Here is an 18348-nt window from a genome sequence, read left to right as displayed (position 1 = left end):
CTTAAAAATAATGTTCAGAGGAAGGTGGCCAAAGGGAATAATTGAATCTAAACAAAATGGCTGAGACAAGAAATTTCACTTTCTGGATCATTTTGTATTCTGCAAGATAGTGTTGTTTTTGTTTGTTTGTTTTACATTTTAAATATTTTCTTTTTTTTTTTGGCCGGGGCTGGGTTTGAACCCGCCACCTCCGGCATATGGGACCGGCGCCCTACTCCTTGAGCCACAGGCGCCACCCCATTTTAAATATTTTCATTTTACTTTCATTCCATCTTATATACATTTTTAATGTTCTACATAATGCATATACCGCAAAATTTACCCATTGAAAGTGCACAATTAAGTGGTTTCCCCTATATTCTCAGAGCTGTGTGACCTTAGCCATGATCTAATTTTAAAACATCTTATCCTCCAGTGAAACCTATACCCATCGCAGTCCCTCCTGGTCCCTTGCTCCTCAGCATTGGAAACCACCCATCTACTCTGTGTTTCTAGGGATTTGCCTATTTCAGACATTTCTTATGAATGGACTCAAACAATATCTGGTCTCTCATACATGTCTTTTTCACTCAGCGCAATGTTTTGGAGGCTTATCCTTGCCGTAGCATGAGTCACTACGTGCCCCAGCTGCCGAATAACACTCCACTGTACGAATATGATAGCTTCCCCTTTATCCGCTCCCCCAGGGGATAAGCACTTCCTGTGATTGTGGAAATGCTGTTGTGAACATTCCCACACAGATCTTCCCGTAGGCATCTTTCTCCATGCTGGGACATGTGTGACTGTATATTCAGCATTTTATGTAAGTATACTCTATGCTGAACTCTTTGAGGAGCTAACTGTTCCCCAGACTGTGCCATTCTTGAGGTATCGTTATTTTAGTCCAACGTATTCTATTTTGGGAGGGACAAATAGTTTAAAAAGCAAACAACAACAGAAAAGGATAAGTTCATAACCTCAAAAGACCGAACAGCCGGAAACAGCACCGTAGACCCGGCGTTGGAATATCTTGGAACTTTGTGATTCAGAAGCCTCATGAGTGAGCCAAGTGAACCCCGAGATGAACCTCCTGTTCCTGGGCTTAGTAATCAGCATTCTGGCTATTTCTGAAGAGCTCTGCCTTTGCCTGGCATGTTGGCATTTGTACTGAAATCCTATTCTTCCGTCCTGTTACATGTTGGGGACAGTCAACTTTCAAAAAGTTCCGATTTTTAGGACTTTGATATAATACATCAAAACATTTGGCCACATATAAATTTATAAAAATTTTATCAGATTTTCATGAATTTCTTGTGGGCAGATATTATAATATGCTTACTGTTGGATCCCTTGTGCTTTGTCTCAGGGACAGCAAGACAACCATTTTTTTTTTTTTTTTTAGACAGAGTCTCACTATGTTGCCCTCAGTAGAGTGCCGTGGCATCACAGCTCACAGCAACCTCAAACTCCTGGGCTCAAGTGATTCTCTTGCCTCAGCCTCCCAAGAAGCTGGGACTACAGGCACCTGCCACAATGCCAGGCTATTTTTTTGTTGCCGTTGTCATTGCTTTTTAGCAGGCCCAGGCCGGGCTCAAACCCACCAGCCTCGGTCTATGTGGGTGGTGCCCTAATCTTGCTTTTACCTAAGCAATTTAAGATTGCTCAGATTCTAGCAGTTAATTTTTAACTTGCTATATATAAACTAAAACTAATAGTGTTTGCACACAAAGTGCAACATATTAGACCTCTGTGTGGATTTGTGTGTGAAAATGCATGTGGATATGTTTCTAAATGTGCAGTTCAACCACTGCTATGAAAGGGCTACAAGCAGGAAGCATTTTGGAAAGTATTTGGTGAATATTTTATGTTTCAGCGGGTTCCTTTCCCTGGAGAATAAGCCTAAAGTACTCCTTTTACAACATTCTAACAGAAATCTACAAAGGCAAGTTAAAAAGAATAAACATTTCTGCAAACAGATTTCACTCTTCTTGAAAGGACTTTAAAATCATCTATTCCTGCCCTGGGATTTAGTGGTCCTATGCTAAGCTTAGAAAGGAAAATACATTGAGTTTATCTGTCAGAACTGCTTGAAATGAAGGCAGTCACCTTTTAAAAGGGAGTATTGCCTGTAGTTCAAGTGGCTAAGGCACCAGCCACATACACCGGAGCTGGCAGGTTCGAATCCAGCTCAGGCCCGCCAAACAACAATGACAACCATAACCAAAAAAAAAAAAAATAGCCAGGTGTTGTGGCGGGCACCTGTATTACCAGCTACTTGGGAGACTGAGGCAAGAGGATTGCTTAAGCCCAAGAGTTTGAAGTTGCTGTGAGCAGTGACGCCACAGCACTCTACCCAGGGCGACAGCTTGAGATTCTGTCTCAAAAATAAAAGGACATATCACAGAGAGTGACAAATGTCAGGTACGAGTTATAAAATTGTGTAGCAGCAATATCTGATCATTACTTTTCATTAATTCTTCAAAGTATATGGGTTAATTTTTTTAATGTGAGATAGAGAAACGTTTTTTTCTAAAATGCTCATACTATGACAACTTCATATCCTGGCTATAAAAAGAAGCTCTGTAAGTCAACAGGGTTCTTGCAGAGCATATATTCCTCCCCAGTTGGTGAAAACATGCTGCCCCGTGGATTTCCTTTCTCAATAGGAAAAAATATATTTCAAAGACTTGATTTATAGTCTAGGGGGAAAAAAGCATAAAATTTAAATCAACATGAATTGATAAAATGTGTTAATTGATCAAATGTTTGAACTGAGAAATATTAAGAAAGATTTAAAGTATGCCTAGACTTTTGTTTATGCTTCAAAGCAATACAGCTACCTATGTTTCATATTAAGAAAAACCAGAGGCAGTGTTTGGTGTAAAATGTTCTGTAATCCTGGTTAAAATTAGCAATTTAAATTTGCCGAATGAGGTTACAGTGCAATGTCTAATGCACAAATCACAGAGATTTGAGTACTTGCATAGTTGTTAAAATTGTATCAAAAGGCCATAGGTTAACAATAACGAATGTATGCTACATTATTATTATTAAAATATGCAATCTTGGATAATAATTTATTTGCTTTACAAATGCATTGGGGGGTTAAAATTTTTCAATTCATCTGTGACAAAGCATGAAATTCAATATTGCTTACCATGACCAAGCCATGAAATTTGTCAACTTTGTTCCTTTTTTTCACAGGGCCTTCTTCTTAGGTGAAGTGACCCACTGAACTGAAAGCATAGCAATTTTTTCATCTATGGCAAATCAGTTTAGTTTCCTAGGATTTATTACAGGCTTCAGACTTGAGCTTTTTATGATTATGAACCATTATGTATATAATCTCAACCTTATGGCAATTTAGCTCACTGTTTTTTTCCCTTTCTGAAAAAATCCTCCATTGCTAAAAGTAATTTTCAACTTGGGTTGATAGAAGGAACAATCTGTAAACAATGAGTTTATTGAAAGTTAGAGTAGGTGAAAATTATAGGAAAATTGAAATCAAGGCTATTAATGACTATTAGAAAATCTAACACAAAAGTCTTAAATTCATCAAAAATCAAGATTTATATATCCCTTTTAACTGGAAAGTTAAAAAATAGAACACTTTAACCGATTTATCCTTAGAAATAGAAATATTACATGATTCTTTTTTTTACCACCCAAGAAACAAAGCATATACAATTATTTAGTTTTTCAAGACAAAAATGACAATTTTAGATGATTTAAATAAAATAGTATTAATGTTTTATTATAAGATCTATTTCAACTTCTTCTATATCATTACAAATTTGAATCAAGTTATCCCAAAAATGAAAAGTAGTTCAAAATTACTAGATTTCGCTAAACCTTTTTTGTGGAGCTAAGTAATTTCAACTTTTTTGATGTAATTAATTATTTCTATTTCCATTTGACACAACCAGCTAAGGCACTGAAGCCTGATATGAAAAAAATGCAAATCTGTGGCAGATTAACTGAAAGCGTGGAACGGTTAGGTTTCCTCCAGCCTTGGGTATATTGTAGAATGATTTTTTAACATTTATTTTTATTAGAGTGTAAATAACTTTATATAAAATTAGAAACTAAAATGTATCTTTAGAAGGGAAAAAAGAAGCTAGATATATTCATTTTCAGAGAGTACACAAAAGTGACTGAGGTAATCAACCCATTAACAACAGAGGGTGCATAAACTTGTATACATATTAAGACATGTTATCTGTGTTATTTTGTGAAGTTGAACTTGAGGTACCCTTACTGGTAAAGTATACGTAGATATGCCACTCACACCCATTTCACCTAGAATTCATATACTTTTGGGGAATGATCAATTTTACTTCAAACAAAATTGTTAAAAAATATGTATACATTTTTCTTGGCACCTCCAGTATAATTTGTGAAATTAAATGACTCAAATAGTGAAGCTCAAAATGTTCCTGATTGTACTGAAACTTAATCAATTGAACGGTATTGACCAATAGAGATGTAACACATTTTTGGTTAAAGTGCTTTGAGAAACCACTATTGGTTGGTGTTAACTTTATAAAATAGCCCAATTTACAATACTACGTCCTACTTGCTAACTCACATAATTCAATAAGTGTTATAAAAAGAATTTTGTTAAATCACATTATTTTATATATCATGATAGTTAAAATATATTTGATACTTACTTATATAAGTCTGTTAACGGTGAAGTCAAAATGACTAATGTGGTAAATAGGTTATTACAATGGTTATGAATTTTTAAAACTTTATCATCTGTATTCTCATGAGGATTTAAAAGTTTCCATACAGATGTACAAACTGACCATAACATGCTCTCAGTGCATATTAAAATTGCTGTGACATCAAGCCTAATGGAAAGAAAACGGAAAAAAATCATATTAAACAAAATAACCTTTTCGCTTGATATATACACTTTCATCCATATCTCTTGTACTAAGCATATGTAAGAGAAGAAAGATTTGGTTAGACACCAAAGCTTCAGAGATCAAAAAAAGAAAGCATCAAAGACACATCTTGTTTCGTGCTGTTAGATGACTCACAATACCATTATCTTTATGGATGTGAGGTCTATAAGAGTGTTTTGGAGTGGTTTTTTTTTTATAATTTTATTTTGCATTATCAGAATTCTGTTCAAGAAACTCAAGAGACCATCCTTGAAATTACATTGAGCATAAAAGAAGAAAGATGAAAAGAAAAATTTGCTATTATCCACATAAATGTAATAGGTAGAAATTTGATAGCAAAACAGTTCCCTCACCCATGGGTATGCCGTCAAAGTTTACAAAATTTACAAAGTTAACAACATGTTCTCCCAGCAAGAGGAAGCTGAGAAGAAATGATAGCAGAGGCCTATAGTTTCAGAAATGTCTAATATTACATAAAGTTGTGAAAATATGCTGTCACTTATCGTATTCATAGACTTATTTCTGTTTCCATCTTTCTCGAGTTTTAGTAAGGATCCAAAGATCTCTTTTAAGATATTTTGTTATATGACTAAATTGAGCATATTTCAGATAATATCCCCTTTTTTTTACTCTTTTAAATTCAGAATTGAAGAAACAGAAGATGGAAAGTTTAAAGTGATAAGAAAAATAAGTTTAAGCATCTTTGAAAATATTATTTTGGCCTCAAATTTATTATGCATATAACATTATATATATATATATAAATCACATAATATATAACATACATAAATGATCATACAGTCTGGTCACATCCTACTTAAGGGTTCTTGGAATACTCGTGTCAATACTCGCCTTCAGGAAGGTGGAACTGTACTTAGCATGCCACTTTCTCTAATTGCTAAATAGTTACTCGTCCAAGACACATGTACATACCCACATACACGTGTACACATCCCTAATCTGATTTCTAAAATAATGATGGCTTAGGAAAGACCAGTCAAATAAAAATATTTATATATTTTACTTATAAAAACTAAAAATAATAATTCTAGCATTGTATGGCATTGTTATGCAACCACTCAGAAAATAAACCAAAAGTCTCTATAGTACAGTTAATTAATTAAATATACTACCTATTTCATGAGCTAACAATAAATCTGATTTCACAAATACCTCGTAATGACTTGCCATCTCATAGTCAAAAGTGATTAATATTACATAAGGAAAAGAAGGAAGGTATTCTTTGCCCTCAAAAGGAATTTTCCATCTATTCTTCAGTGCTCAATTAAAAAAAAAAAAAAGCTTGCTCAGTAATTCAAAACAGCCTGTGCAAAATACCATGTTTATGAAACACTGTAGCAGGACCTGAGTGCCCTTCAAATTGCAGGGTACTTTACAAGAACATGGTCAGGAAATGATTCCTCCTAACAACAAAAATAAGCCTCTGATGTGTATATGTTCCTCCTAAAATATATCTGAAAAAATATAATTTTTATACCTGAAAGACAGATTTTAAAAACATTAGATAGAATACTTGTTTTTTAAAAACAGGCTTCCCCTTCGTACTGACCATTGTTGTCAGGTAAGCACATTTGTATGATATTCATTGCTTAGATAACGCACAGGTTTACACCATAATTGTAATTCAGTCTTTTATTTAATGCTCAGTGATTTTGCTCCTCATTTCCTGTAATTTCACATTTTGTTGAATTTGTAGTAATACGCAGTGAAAAGAAAATAAAAAAATAAAGAAAAGAATGAATCAGAATATATAGAGGAGAAAAATGATTAGATGAAATAGTTTCCTTAGTGAAGATAAACTTCTATATATAAAGCCTTAAAAAAAAACAACAAAAAAAAACAAGTAAAAGCCCCTGGTTGCATAGACAAACTGTTCCATCATAGCACAGTTGCTTTTTTCTCTATTTTAGGGCCTTAATTTTCTCTCTTTATCTCATTAACCTTTGTGTGTATATGTCTAGGTTACAAGACATCTTGAACCATTTTTTAGAGACAAGTAGTTTCTATATATAATTTTAAGAAGAAAAGAGAGGAAACTTATTTTGATTAAGTTTGCTTCCACGTTTCCACTGAAGCACCTCAGGAGAATTGAATGTGATTTTCTTTCAGATGGTAGAAATATGTGAAATACACAAGGAGTGATGTCATGAGATTCAGAATTACATTCTGCTTTATACCAACTGGAAAAAGGGTATTCTTGAGGAAGAGTATTTTTCAGAACTTCCTTTACCTTATCTGTGGAGTTCTCTTATAACTGGGATGGGCCTGAGCATACCGGGAGGCCAGCAGACCCAAAGACTTCTCCAGCACTTCTGCTAGAATCTCCTGGGCTAACAGACAGGGCAGAATGGTCCAGAGATCGTGACGAAGAGCCCAGCAGAAATAATGCCACATCTGGATCGAGAAGGAGCATCTTTCCCCCTGGCGAAACCAGCAAACATTGAACAACAGAATCACATCTTCCAAAATGTTGATTTGCTTCCTATGAAACTAATTAGTTCAGGCTGAAAGGAAGTAGCTGTAGAGTTTGACACACTAGACGACCAAGAAAGATTTTTGACAAGATAGAAAACATTCTTACTGACGAAGGAACATATGCTTTTTTTCAATTAGGAGAGAAAATGTTGTAGTGTAAATCCAGACCACAATCATTTAACCTAGAATATCCTTTATTTACCTACTCCTAGCCTAGGCTTTAAAATTTACTTGTAAACAATCAGTTTTGTAGTTGCTGAACAAGTCATACTAACTAGTTTAGGGTAGTGGACTGGTTATTCTAAACTAAAAATCTTTAAATTGTAAATTGTTTTACTAGATACACTTTTCTATCTATTATCATTGAGGTACTTTTATAAGTGCTTCATATTTCACATTATAATGAAATGACAGGAGCAAAAATAAATTTGCATACTATATTCTTTTTTTTTTGAGACAGTCCCACTCTGTTGCCCAGGCTAGAGTGCCCTGGTGTCAGCCTACCTCACTGCAACTTTAAACTCTTGGGTTCAAATGATCCTCCTGCCTCAGCCTCCCAAGTAGCTGGGACTGCAGGTGCCTGCTGCAATGCCCAACTAAGTTTTCTATTTTTAATAGAGACGGGGTCTCACTCTTGTTCAGGCTGGTTTCTAACTCCTGAGCTCAAGCAGTCACCCGCTTCAGCCTCCAGAGTGCTAGGAACACAGGAGTGAGCCACCATGCCCAGCTGCATGCTGTATTCTTAAGAACATTCTTAAAACCAAGGGACTCACTACTTACATTTCTCAAACAAATGTCATCTAAAAAAAAATTGCTGTTATTTTGCACTCAATGTTGATAGTTCCTTTTGCAGATACTATTAGAATTCCCTTTACACATTATTTTTCTAATAGTTTCTTTACTAAAATCTTTTGCAGTTGCTGTAACATTAATAATTTATAGTTATTATATTGACTTTCAAGTAGAATTTATAAATGAGTAGAATTGTTGTTCCTTGGGTAGGAAACACAGTCATCAAAACATCAGAATCAAGTTCACACTGGAGAAGACTTTGGCCACTGGGTTCTTACTTCTAATTAGTTGTGTATCTAAACTGCTTTAAAAAAAGAAATAATGGGCAGTGCCTGTGGCTCAGTGAGCAGGCGCCGGCCCCATATACCAAGGGTGGCGGGTTCAAACCAAGCCCCGGCCAAACTGCAACAAAAAAATAGCCAGCCGTTGTGGCGGGCGCCTGTAGTCCCAGCTACTCGGGAGGCTGAGGCAGGAGAATCGCCTAAGCCTAGGAGTTGGAGGTTGCTGTGAGCTGTGTGACGCCACGGCACTCTACCAAGGGCCATAAAGTGAGACTCTGTCTCTACACCAAAAAAAAAAAAAAAATAAAATAAATAAATAAAAAATAAATAACAAAGTTAACGCTGAAGAAGCACAATTATAGTTCCTTATGTTTTCTTTGTTTCATGTTATGATAAATGCTTATTAAACTATGAGAGGAGTTTTAAAGCTTCATTCTCTCATACTTTTTAAGGTGCATGTTAATTAAAGCAAAACTGACCCAAGCTGATACAGCGACTAATATGATGATTTACACTTTCCCCATGGCAATGGATGGGAGTTTATCATTATGTGATTAACATGAATCCTCATAGTTTCCAAAATATGAAAAATTATGAAATAATTAATTTCCTTAATGGCTAATTAAGGCATTAGCCATTCAAAGCCTTTCATCAATAAATGAGAAAATTTATGCACACAGATTTTTTTCTCTTAAAAGCAGAAAACCTCCTTTTTAAGATTTTTTAAAATACAAGTTTCATGTATACTTAAAAATATTCCAAACTGGTCTTTTCAAAATACTTTTTTAAAAAATTCATACAACTTCAATGTATGCAAGGGTTTTCATTAAACTAAAAGTGATTTGTTCATTTTTCTGACCTGTTTCCCTATTGTCATTTCAAAAGTATTCAGCTAGTAAACATCTGTTATTTCTACAAACCCACTATCATGTAAACAGATGTGAGCGTTTATTTAGATTATATATCAGAAAACAAGCAGCTGGGCTTTATTATAGAAGCTGCTCAATATTATCTTTGAACAGACAATTCTTTATTCTTTGACTATTGGAAACTACAAGTTTCTAAAATTGAGCAGATGTCAACTCTACTGAAAGCTTAATTTTGAACATGTAATCTGAACACCCACTGTGCCATCTGACCAGCACCTCATTGGAGAGATACAGAACTCTTTGACTCTCAGCCTGACATCTTAGAAAATGGAAATACTCACTTGCTATCAGAAAACACGAACAAATATTGCTCTATACCTTGTAAATCCTTTTACCATTTCTTCACTATGCTCTGTGCATGGCAAGAGGTCACCCTGAGATCTCTATCCAACCCTGCACCCCTAGTCGGGCAGATGTCGTCTCCTTTCTTCTCAAAGCAGGCCTGCCAAAAACACACTCGTTCTGTTTCACACATCAGTTGGAATAATGGGGAGAGGAGGAAAGGAAGCATGCAGCGAGATAAAACCATGCCAGGAATTTCAGTTGTCAAACAGTTTTAAATATTTGCTATTTTTAGAAGGTTCTTATTTTTGGTAAATAGGAAAGCGGTTTCACTTCATTTTTCTGAGCACAAATAACAACCAGTAACTCTGCAATTAAATTGTTAAGTACTGACCACATAAGTCTATGGAAGCTCCAGGCCCCGGTAATCACAGAGTGAATATCTCGTTATTTCTGGCTTTGAAGCTAAAGCCTTGTCATAAGATCTAAGAGCTGTATATTACATGGTAATTTGGGGTTTCTTTTTAATACTTGGTAACTTCAATAACAGGTTCTCAATGCATCCACTTATTGGGTGTACTATACAACTGTTCTAGCTCCCAATTTGCATAAGAGGAAACATAATGCCCCATGTTGAACATAGACTGAGATCCTACCTGTTCTTCACTGCAAACATCATGTAAAATTGCTCATTAGTGCACTGGCAAGTTGAAACAGTTGGAAACATGAGATAGATTCTTTTTCAACCTCTCTGATTACCTCAAGGCAAATAAGGAAGCCACAATGATGCCTCAGGAGAGAAGACGACTTGCAATTTCATTCTTATCTCAGCCCGCCAGCTGCTCCGGACCACTTTCTCTTTCCCATTCTGCTGGCTGCTCACACTACTGTTTGAAGTATGTCAGGTTTGGAAAACCCTATATGGATGTTCTTGCAAAAAGAAAAACTATCTGGGAAGGCCTTAAAGGCGAGATGAAATGGCCTTAGCAAAACTAGAAAGTCCTTGAAAAAGAGCTTCTTATTAGCTGATGGTCTGTGTTGAGGCCACGTTTATTATAATACCTCAGGCATAAACGGGACCACAGGAACCTCAAGTGCCTGGAGGGTGACAAGAGCGACTGTATTGAACAGAACTCCACTCTGCTTTTCCTGATGCACTACAGTGATTAGGACAATCAAAAAATGAAAGTCACAAAATTCAATCCAGAGGAAAGGGTGGAATCAAAAAACAAATGAAGCTGGGCGTGGGTGTGGAACTTTTTAAAAACCCTGATTACCTTTTATTAAGAGAATATAAATGTTTCACCCTGCCCTGGAACCAACTTCAAGGAATTTCAAATGCTGTGGTCTGTGAATAATCAATGAGATTTAAGGGAAGAGAAACTAATGAAGCCTGATGATGAATAATTTTAATTGATCTAGAGTTCTAATGATTGAACTGGCAATCATTAGACTTTAATTCGCTAGAAATTTGGGATTTCAAAACATGGGCTAAATGAAAATAGGTAAGCTATAAATGATCAGATGTGTCTTAAAGTATATTCATAAGAACACACAATGAGAAAGAAAAAAGTTTAAAGCATAAAGCTGCTCAGAAAGAATTTATCAAACACAGATGGAAATACATAACAAGAAAAAAAATTCAAGGATACCCATAACTTGGTCTTTTTGGGGAAAAAAATGATAAGGTTGTAGCATTTTGGCACTGTTATGTCTTTGAGTTTTCATTGAATCCCATTATATTCCAATTTATTTAGCACTGCAACATTTCAGCTCAAATTAAGTTATTTTTACTTTTAAGCAGAAGGAGAGTTCTGGTGTCTAATTTATTTCAGGTTTTTAAAAACAGTGTTTTTCCTAAGTAAGAATTCAATATTTAAAAAATATTATCCTAACAGCCTTCGTGTGTTAGTAATGCTAAGCTCATGTTTCTAATTAGCCCGAAAGCAGGTAGGCAGTAAAACATATTTGTGTAAAAAGGAGGGATAGTAAACTTAACTTCACACCTCATAAAAAGCTTTGTAGTCGTCCCAGTGGTGGCTCTCAGCATCCTGTAAAATGCTTGTAGCACAAACTCTGACGCAGTAGTCCGTAACCTGAAACTGCATAGTGCTGATGAGTTCCTGATACTGCTGGACAGGCACCAGGAATATGGGTCTGGGCAGAGAGAATGATCAAAGAGTGAGAGATTTAAGACCTGTGCAGTAGGAGGTAACAATCTCCAGCACTACAAATGGTTTTGATTATTATATATCAATCATTCATTTCCTCTTCATGCTGAAGTCTGCATCCACGTTCACTTTCCAAAAAGAAAAAAGAAAAAGCTGATCTTTGTTTCGCAAGGCCTTTGAAAATGCACATCTGTTTACAAATACGCACTTCAACTTCGACAAACTGATTCAAAAATAAAAATATTCTTTGTAAGCCTATCATTAGAGATCAGTGCATTATTTAGGGATTAGGTTATCTTATCAGAGAACAGCATGTACTTGTCAGAACCAACTTTTGTAAAGCTGTTAAATGTCCCACAAACACCGTCTTTTTATTTTTTAAAAATTGTAATTTCGTAGATGTCAATTATCTCATAAACTGTTTTAAAATATTCATTTGTTTAGAAACAAAATGATTTCTGGTGCAGTTTATAAATTCAAGTATGAATCACAACATCTGACTACTTGCGAGAATTAAAGAAGTATCATATTTATAGCCTCCTCAGCCAAATTTATTTTACTATCTTTATCTTTAGCTATTTATATTATACTTCTTTCTTTTATAACTAAGGCATTGCTAAAGCTGAAAAAAGAATACAGAATAGATTCTTGGGGTCACACTGGATTGCTAAGTACATGTGTTCCCTTTGCAAGGAGACGTGTTTTGTGTGGCAGGTACAAAGGCAACGGGAAAGACCATGTGATAATTAATACCTGTGGTGATTTTTATCTCTATACAGAAAACATACTGTCTTTTTAGGCAACAAATACATGAGAATTAAGACTCCTAGATTCACCACGTGAGGTTATATATCAAAAAAAAAAAAAATTCCCAGATGCTTCTTCTCCTAATACTACGGATAGTTTATTACTAAATGGGTGTATATTTACATTTACATTTTCAATGTCAGCTCCTAACAGCCTGTTGGCTTATAAGCAAAAGAGAAAGGTGACTATTTCACAAAGGTGTACGTGAGACAAAACCAAGTTTTTGATTTTCAGTGTGGTCAGTAGAATGTGCCTTCCAGAAGGGAAGGTGCACTGAGTCATGGCACAGCGACAGGCAGAAACTGCGGCTCCAGATCAGGGTCTGCAAAGTGCCAGGGCCTGTGGAGTGTCTTTAGCGCCTCGGTGCCTTTCCTACCACCCACGTATAGGTCTCTTTTAAAATGTCCCACGCTCCACCTTTTTGACATTTCCTAGTCAAGACAAATGAAAATAATTCGCCATGTAAATTAAGATTTTTCCTTTCTCAAATCTTATCAAAATTTAGCTCCTGTGATATCCAAATATTACATGCCTCTTTAAGCATGGCCATCAATGTGATTTAAACAACACTCACTTTTTAGTAGCTTCTTTCATCAAATTATCATATTGTGCGAAATGCTGGGAGACGTACACTGCTGAGGAGAGGAGCACGTGGAGGGTTCCCAGGGGTGCTTTGGAAGGGATCTCCTTGCCTCTGTCTTGCAGTCTCTCCAGGACAGCTGTTGCCACTTTACAACAGGCCTCCACAAAGTTTGCTCTAATTTCCTGAAAGGAATCATCTCTGCATGCCAGAGCCAGTGGAAGCATTGTGTCAAGTTTCTCCATGATGTCAGAACAAAACTAGGGAGAGATAAATGGGGCACTGAGTTATTTGTACTTTGACAGCACCGCGTAATTTATGTACGGCGGAGCCAAATTCCTAAATAATGAATTTGGCATCATGACACGGCTTTATAATAATTGATTTCTCAGTTGTAGGAAGTTAAATATTTTATGTCAAATAAGGAAATACCAAAATGATGCTTCTCTACATATAACCTCAAACCTTACGCTTACCAGACAGGCAGTATGAAAAACCCATGTGCCAGCTTTACAAGGCAATATCTTTATTTGTAGTTCATGGAACTCAGAAAATGTGTATCCTTGATATTCATGTTCACATTGTTTTTGAATTTGTTCTAATTAACTTTTGCTACATTTCCACAACAGGCCTTTCAAATTAAACATCCATGTAAAAGTTAGTTTAATTTAAATGATCAAGGAGCATCAGAAACAATCTCCTGCAGCGTGTCTGTCCTGGTACAGCGGCAGCAACTGGGAGGTAACGCGTTCGGCTTTTCATTATTGATCGCTCACGGACCGACTCTTTCCTAACGGCCGTCAGAGGTAGGGTGGAGGTGGAGGTGGAGGTGGAGGTGAAGGCCGCTCCACGTCACAGCAGCCACAGAGCAGTCCCTGAGGAGCGCTTGGGGTGCAGGGCGACAGCGGCAGGGGAAGAGGAAGAGCTTCAAGGATTCTCTGTTGAAAACCTCCCAGCCATAGGTTGCTGGGCTCGCACGCCAAGTATCCGTATGTCCTGCCTATTTTCTCAGTGGGTTCTGTGACTTCCTAACACACCTAAGGATGTATGACTGATGCTGAGGAAATGGAATGTTCCTTAAGGCATAAATATTTTAAAATTTCTCTAGCCAAAAAAACATACCCCTTTCAACCTCCTAAATTTCTCCTACAGTCATTTAAGGGTAAAATCAAAACACGCAATTTCCCAGTGTTTTTCAGTTGCCCGTGAAGTCACACAGTCCCTGGGTGCCTCAGACTGGGGAGGCCCGCGTCCTTTTCTACAGAACAGCCCCCGGGTACCAGAGAAGACACTGGTTCTGGGTCAAGAACCAAGTGCCTTCTGATGACTGCACCGTTTTACTTAGTGGTTTCTCTTGCAGTGCCTGAGATTTTTTTAAAAATCCCATCATTCCAGTCAGCAGTGTGAAAGGAGTTTATCTGACACTTGCCTTTGCAATTTTCTTTGGTTGTTCCTCCTCAGGAAACGCATGGCTATCTCGCCAAACTTGCTGGACGTTTACAGGGTTCATATCATAGCTCACAGCTGAAGACCTTTCATTTTGTTCCTGTTGGAGAATTTTTATGGAAAAATCTTCAATTGCAATTGTTATACAGTGTGCCATGGGAAGAGACACTGCTTTAAATGCACTTCTCCAGCCAAAATCTAGTAATGTAGCCTGCAATATAAATTTATATAAAGTTATATTAATCTCAACCGAGCAACAGATGTTTCTATTGTTATAGATATAAAATTATTACTTTCATTCAACACATTGAATATAGGTATTCTTTGATATGGTGTAAAAGCCATTCTTACAACCTGAAAAATATTACCCAGTGAATAAAGCAATATACAAAAACATGTGCATTCTTTATGCACCGTAATATGCTGACATTTCATTTTAATTCATCAGTGGATTTAATAAAAAACTTTTTCAAAATTTAATCTCTTAAATAGAGTTCAATAAAGCCATCTTTACGAGAGCAGAAAGCTATACTTACTATTTATCACATAAAGCAACCTTTAAATTCAATATATTTAATAAAGTCTAAATTAGATTTTTATAGTCTTTTTTATAGTTTATTGTTAACAAGTATTGCAACACAAGACAGCATTTAATAGTCAATCTTTTATTTCTTTTTCACTCTCAGAAATCCAGACAAGCCAAAAAACAGCAGTCAGAAATACATTTCTCAGAGAACAGACTGCTGTGCCCTTTCTAGATCCTTACTTGCTCAGGATTTTATTGAGTCTTTCTGCTGCCAAGTGGTGAGGAGAACTACTTTTGTTCCAAGAGTGAGGAAACCGAAAGGTCTGCATCGTTCTGTGTGTAGGCAGAGTAGAAGGGATTGGGGTAAAGGCTGGTGTCTTGTTTTCTTTTTCTTGTGGTCCACGACTCACATGGCCATATTTTTAGGATTATGTATTTCCCCCGACCTCTCGAGCATTCTCTAAAGTACTAAAGACCCCGGGTTGTAGGCTGAACTTAGGCTTAGAATCAGATTGCCTTGTCTTAATGTAATCGTGTTTGCACCTACTCCAACTCCAAAAAACCCTGGACTCTACATCCCTGACTGAATAACTGTTTTTTTTTTAGATCTTGGGACTTTTTGTTAAAAAAAATAGTAGAGCTGAATTGGGTGATTTCTATGGTTCCTTTTGGTCTAAAATGACTGAGATTATGATCACAAACCTAATTTTATTAGATGTACACCCCACTCAGCATTAATTTACTACTTTTTACAGTATGCGTAAAAAGTAATGAAGGTGATTCATTTTCTAGAGCTAAAATTCTATGATTCCAGGACTCTATAAATAGAAAAAATGGCTCTTGCTCTAATTATACTCATAATTAAGCTGTTAACGTGCGTTTCTGAAGTTTATTTGGACTTTTAGCATCATAGTGCCTGAAACACATATCTATTATATTTGCATAAAGATTAATCAGTAATTTAATTTACTAGGCTCATACAATCTTTATTCTTCTAAGTGAAACTTTAGAAGTGGCACACTTACAGCACTGTGCTGTACCAGTGATTCCCCAGGACACATTTATGATAGAAATGTAAAAGGGAAACGATCTCCATGAAAATTAAAATGGAAACAAAATCCTGATTTTCTTCCTGCCCACTCCCTGCCGAGTCATGTCTATTCATTAAAATCGTTCATTCACTCATTCATCAGGGAAATACATTCTGGTAAAAGCTGCCATTAATTGCCATGGCTATTGTGAAAAGAAATTTTTGTGTATGTGTGTAGTAACAGTTACTTTTCTCTGTAATGTGATTATAAAACATTGGCACATCTGAATTCTCTTTTCAAAATATTGAAAACAAGCACATTAGTAGCTGCTCTTAAAAAATAAACTGGGCCAAGTGTAGTGATTCATGCCCATAATCCCAGCACTTTAGGAGACCAAGGCAAGAGAATTGCTTGAGGCTAGAAGTTTGAGACAAGCCTAGGCAACATAGCAAGACCCCAACTCTACAAAAGAATTTTAAAAATTAGCTGAGTGTGGTGGTACACGCATGTAGTCCTACCTACATGAGGCTGAGGCAGGAGGATCCCTTTAGCTCAAGCGTTTGAGGTTGCAGTGATGTTTAGGCCACTGCATCCAACCTGCATGACAGAGCAAGACCCTATCCAAGAACAACAACAAGAAAGAAAAAGAGAGAGAGAAAGAAAAGAAAACTGAAAACTTCACTTGCTCAAACCTCCTGAAAGTCTATTATTCTTATGAATAATATTCTATATTTATTATATTATTCTATATTTTATAAGAATATATGATCTGCCCCCTCCCATCTGATATTTGACATCATACACATTCCAGTTCGAATAGAGAATATTGAGCAGTTGATCCAAGAAAAGAGAGAGGGATGCAAGTAGTTTTCTATTCTGTGCACAAAATAATTACCTAATTTCTCAGTACTGATTTTTATTTGGGAGGGTGTAACTTTGAATTATCCTGATTATTTCCCTTGCTTTCTAGGATAAAACAAAACGCTATTTTATCTTTTAAAATGTTTACCTAGTATATAAAAGTCAGGATCCATTCAGGAGACAGAAGTCATTCAAGGTATTTCAAAAGGAAGGATTCTAATGTAGGGTGTTGGCTACCCTGGTGATGGAAGATTTGAGGAGTCAAATAAGGGATGTCAAGCAAGACAGACAGAGTGGGAAGCCACAAGCAGCCCTGGGACCGGGGTAACAAAGGGACTGAGTGTGGGAGACTCGCTCCTGGGGCCACCAGGTGAAGATGTAGTCAAGCCATAACTCTGGGGGGGACTGGAGTCAGCAAGAGGGCCGGTGGTGGTGCAGAGCTTCATGGGGAGAACTTAAGAGTCACAACCACTACTTGAGATGCTCCCTGAAGCAAGAGAGGGGAAGAGACACCCTGTATGCCTACAGCTCCCACACTCCAGCCTTCTATCAACACCTTTAATTGGCCAAACCTTCCCAGAACCCCAAAAGCAAGGGACCTAAAAGAGGTAACTCCCTATGACACAGAGCAGAGCAGAAGCCTGGCAGAGGATCTCGAGCGCAGACAGGCCAGGGCGGCACACACCAGCAGGAGGCCAGTTCACGCTGCTCTCTCCTTTCCCCTTTTAGTCTCCATGTCTTCACCTTTCAACCATTCTCTAAGCCTACGTTCTCAAAGTGAGGGCCCGAGTCAGGATGAGAACAAAGGTCTCTTGAATTCTACCTCCCTTCTCCTATGGAACAGATTGTACAAGAGAACAGTGTCTTACTAAGTTGAATTTTCATCAAAAATTTATAAGCCAATTTTCACTCAGAATTTTTTTTCTAGTGGCAAAGGACAAAACTCAAGATATTTCGATTGATCATAACAGATTCACAGACACGTGGTGATGATGGTGCTAGACAGGGTGACCATAAAGTGCACATGAACTTCTTGGCCACACTGTATATAAAATTTTTTACAGCCACCCTTTTTTCCTCACTTACCTCTTTTACTGGTAACAATTGCTCTGGATAAATATGGGTTTCATTTGCTCTGGGTTTCTCTATTACTTCTCTATCGGATTTCTCCAAAATTCCTAAGTAAAGAAAAGAAATATACAAACATACATTGAAAAGAAAAACATACTGGATGCGAAGGATTAATAGTTTCAG

General features: G+C 36.7%; 1 protein-coding gene across 8 annotated transcripts in view; it reads right to left on the bottom strand.

The window, feature by feature from the left end:
- The window catches only part of KIAA0825 (KIAA0825 ortholog), a 498502-nt gene that overhangs the window by 328111 nt on the left and 152043 nt on the right, over window positions 1-18348 (bottom strand). For all 8 annotated transcript variants that reach the window (XM_053586527.1, XM_053586542.1, XM_053586532.1 and 5 more), the window contains 6 exons: window positions 18181-18272; window positions 14660-14887; window positions 13225-13490; window positions 11679-11829; window positions 7144-7334; window positions 4653-4835 (listed from right to left, as the gene is read on the bottom strand). In XM_053586527.1, the coding sequence (XP_053442502.1) occupies window positions 4653-4835; window positions 7144-7334; window positions 11679-11829; window positions 13225-13490; window positions 14660-14887; window positions 18181-18272 (1111 nt within the window). The remainder of the gene's footprint in view (window positions 1-4652; window positions 4836-7143; window positions 7335-11678; window positions 11830-13224; window positions 13491-14659; window positions 14888-18180; window positions 18273-18348) is intronic.

The sequence above is a fragment of the Nycticebus coucang genome, chromosome 1 (genome assembly GCF_027406575.1).
Source record: "Nycticebus coucang isolate mNycCou1 chromosome 1, mNycCou1.pri, whole genome shotgun sequence".
Taxonomy (NCBI): Eukaryota; Metazoa; Chordata; class Mammalia; order Primates; family Lorisidae; genus Nycticebus; species Nycticebus coucang.
The sequence above is the reverse complement of the archived record's forward strand: the minus strand, read 5'-3'. Positions and strand labels throughout refer to the sequence as shown.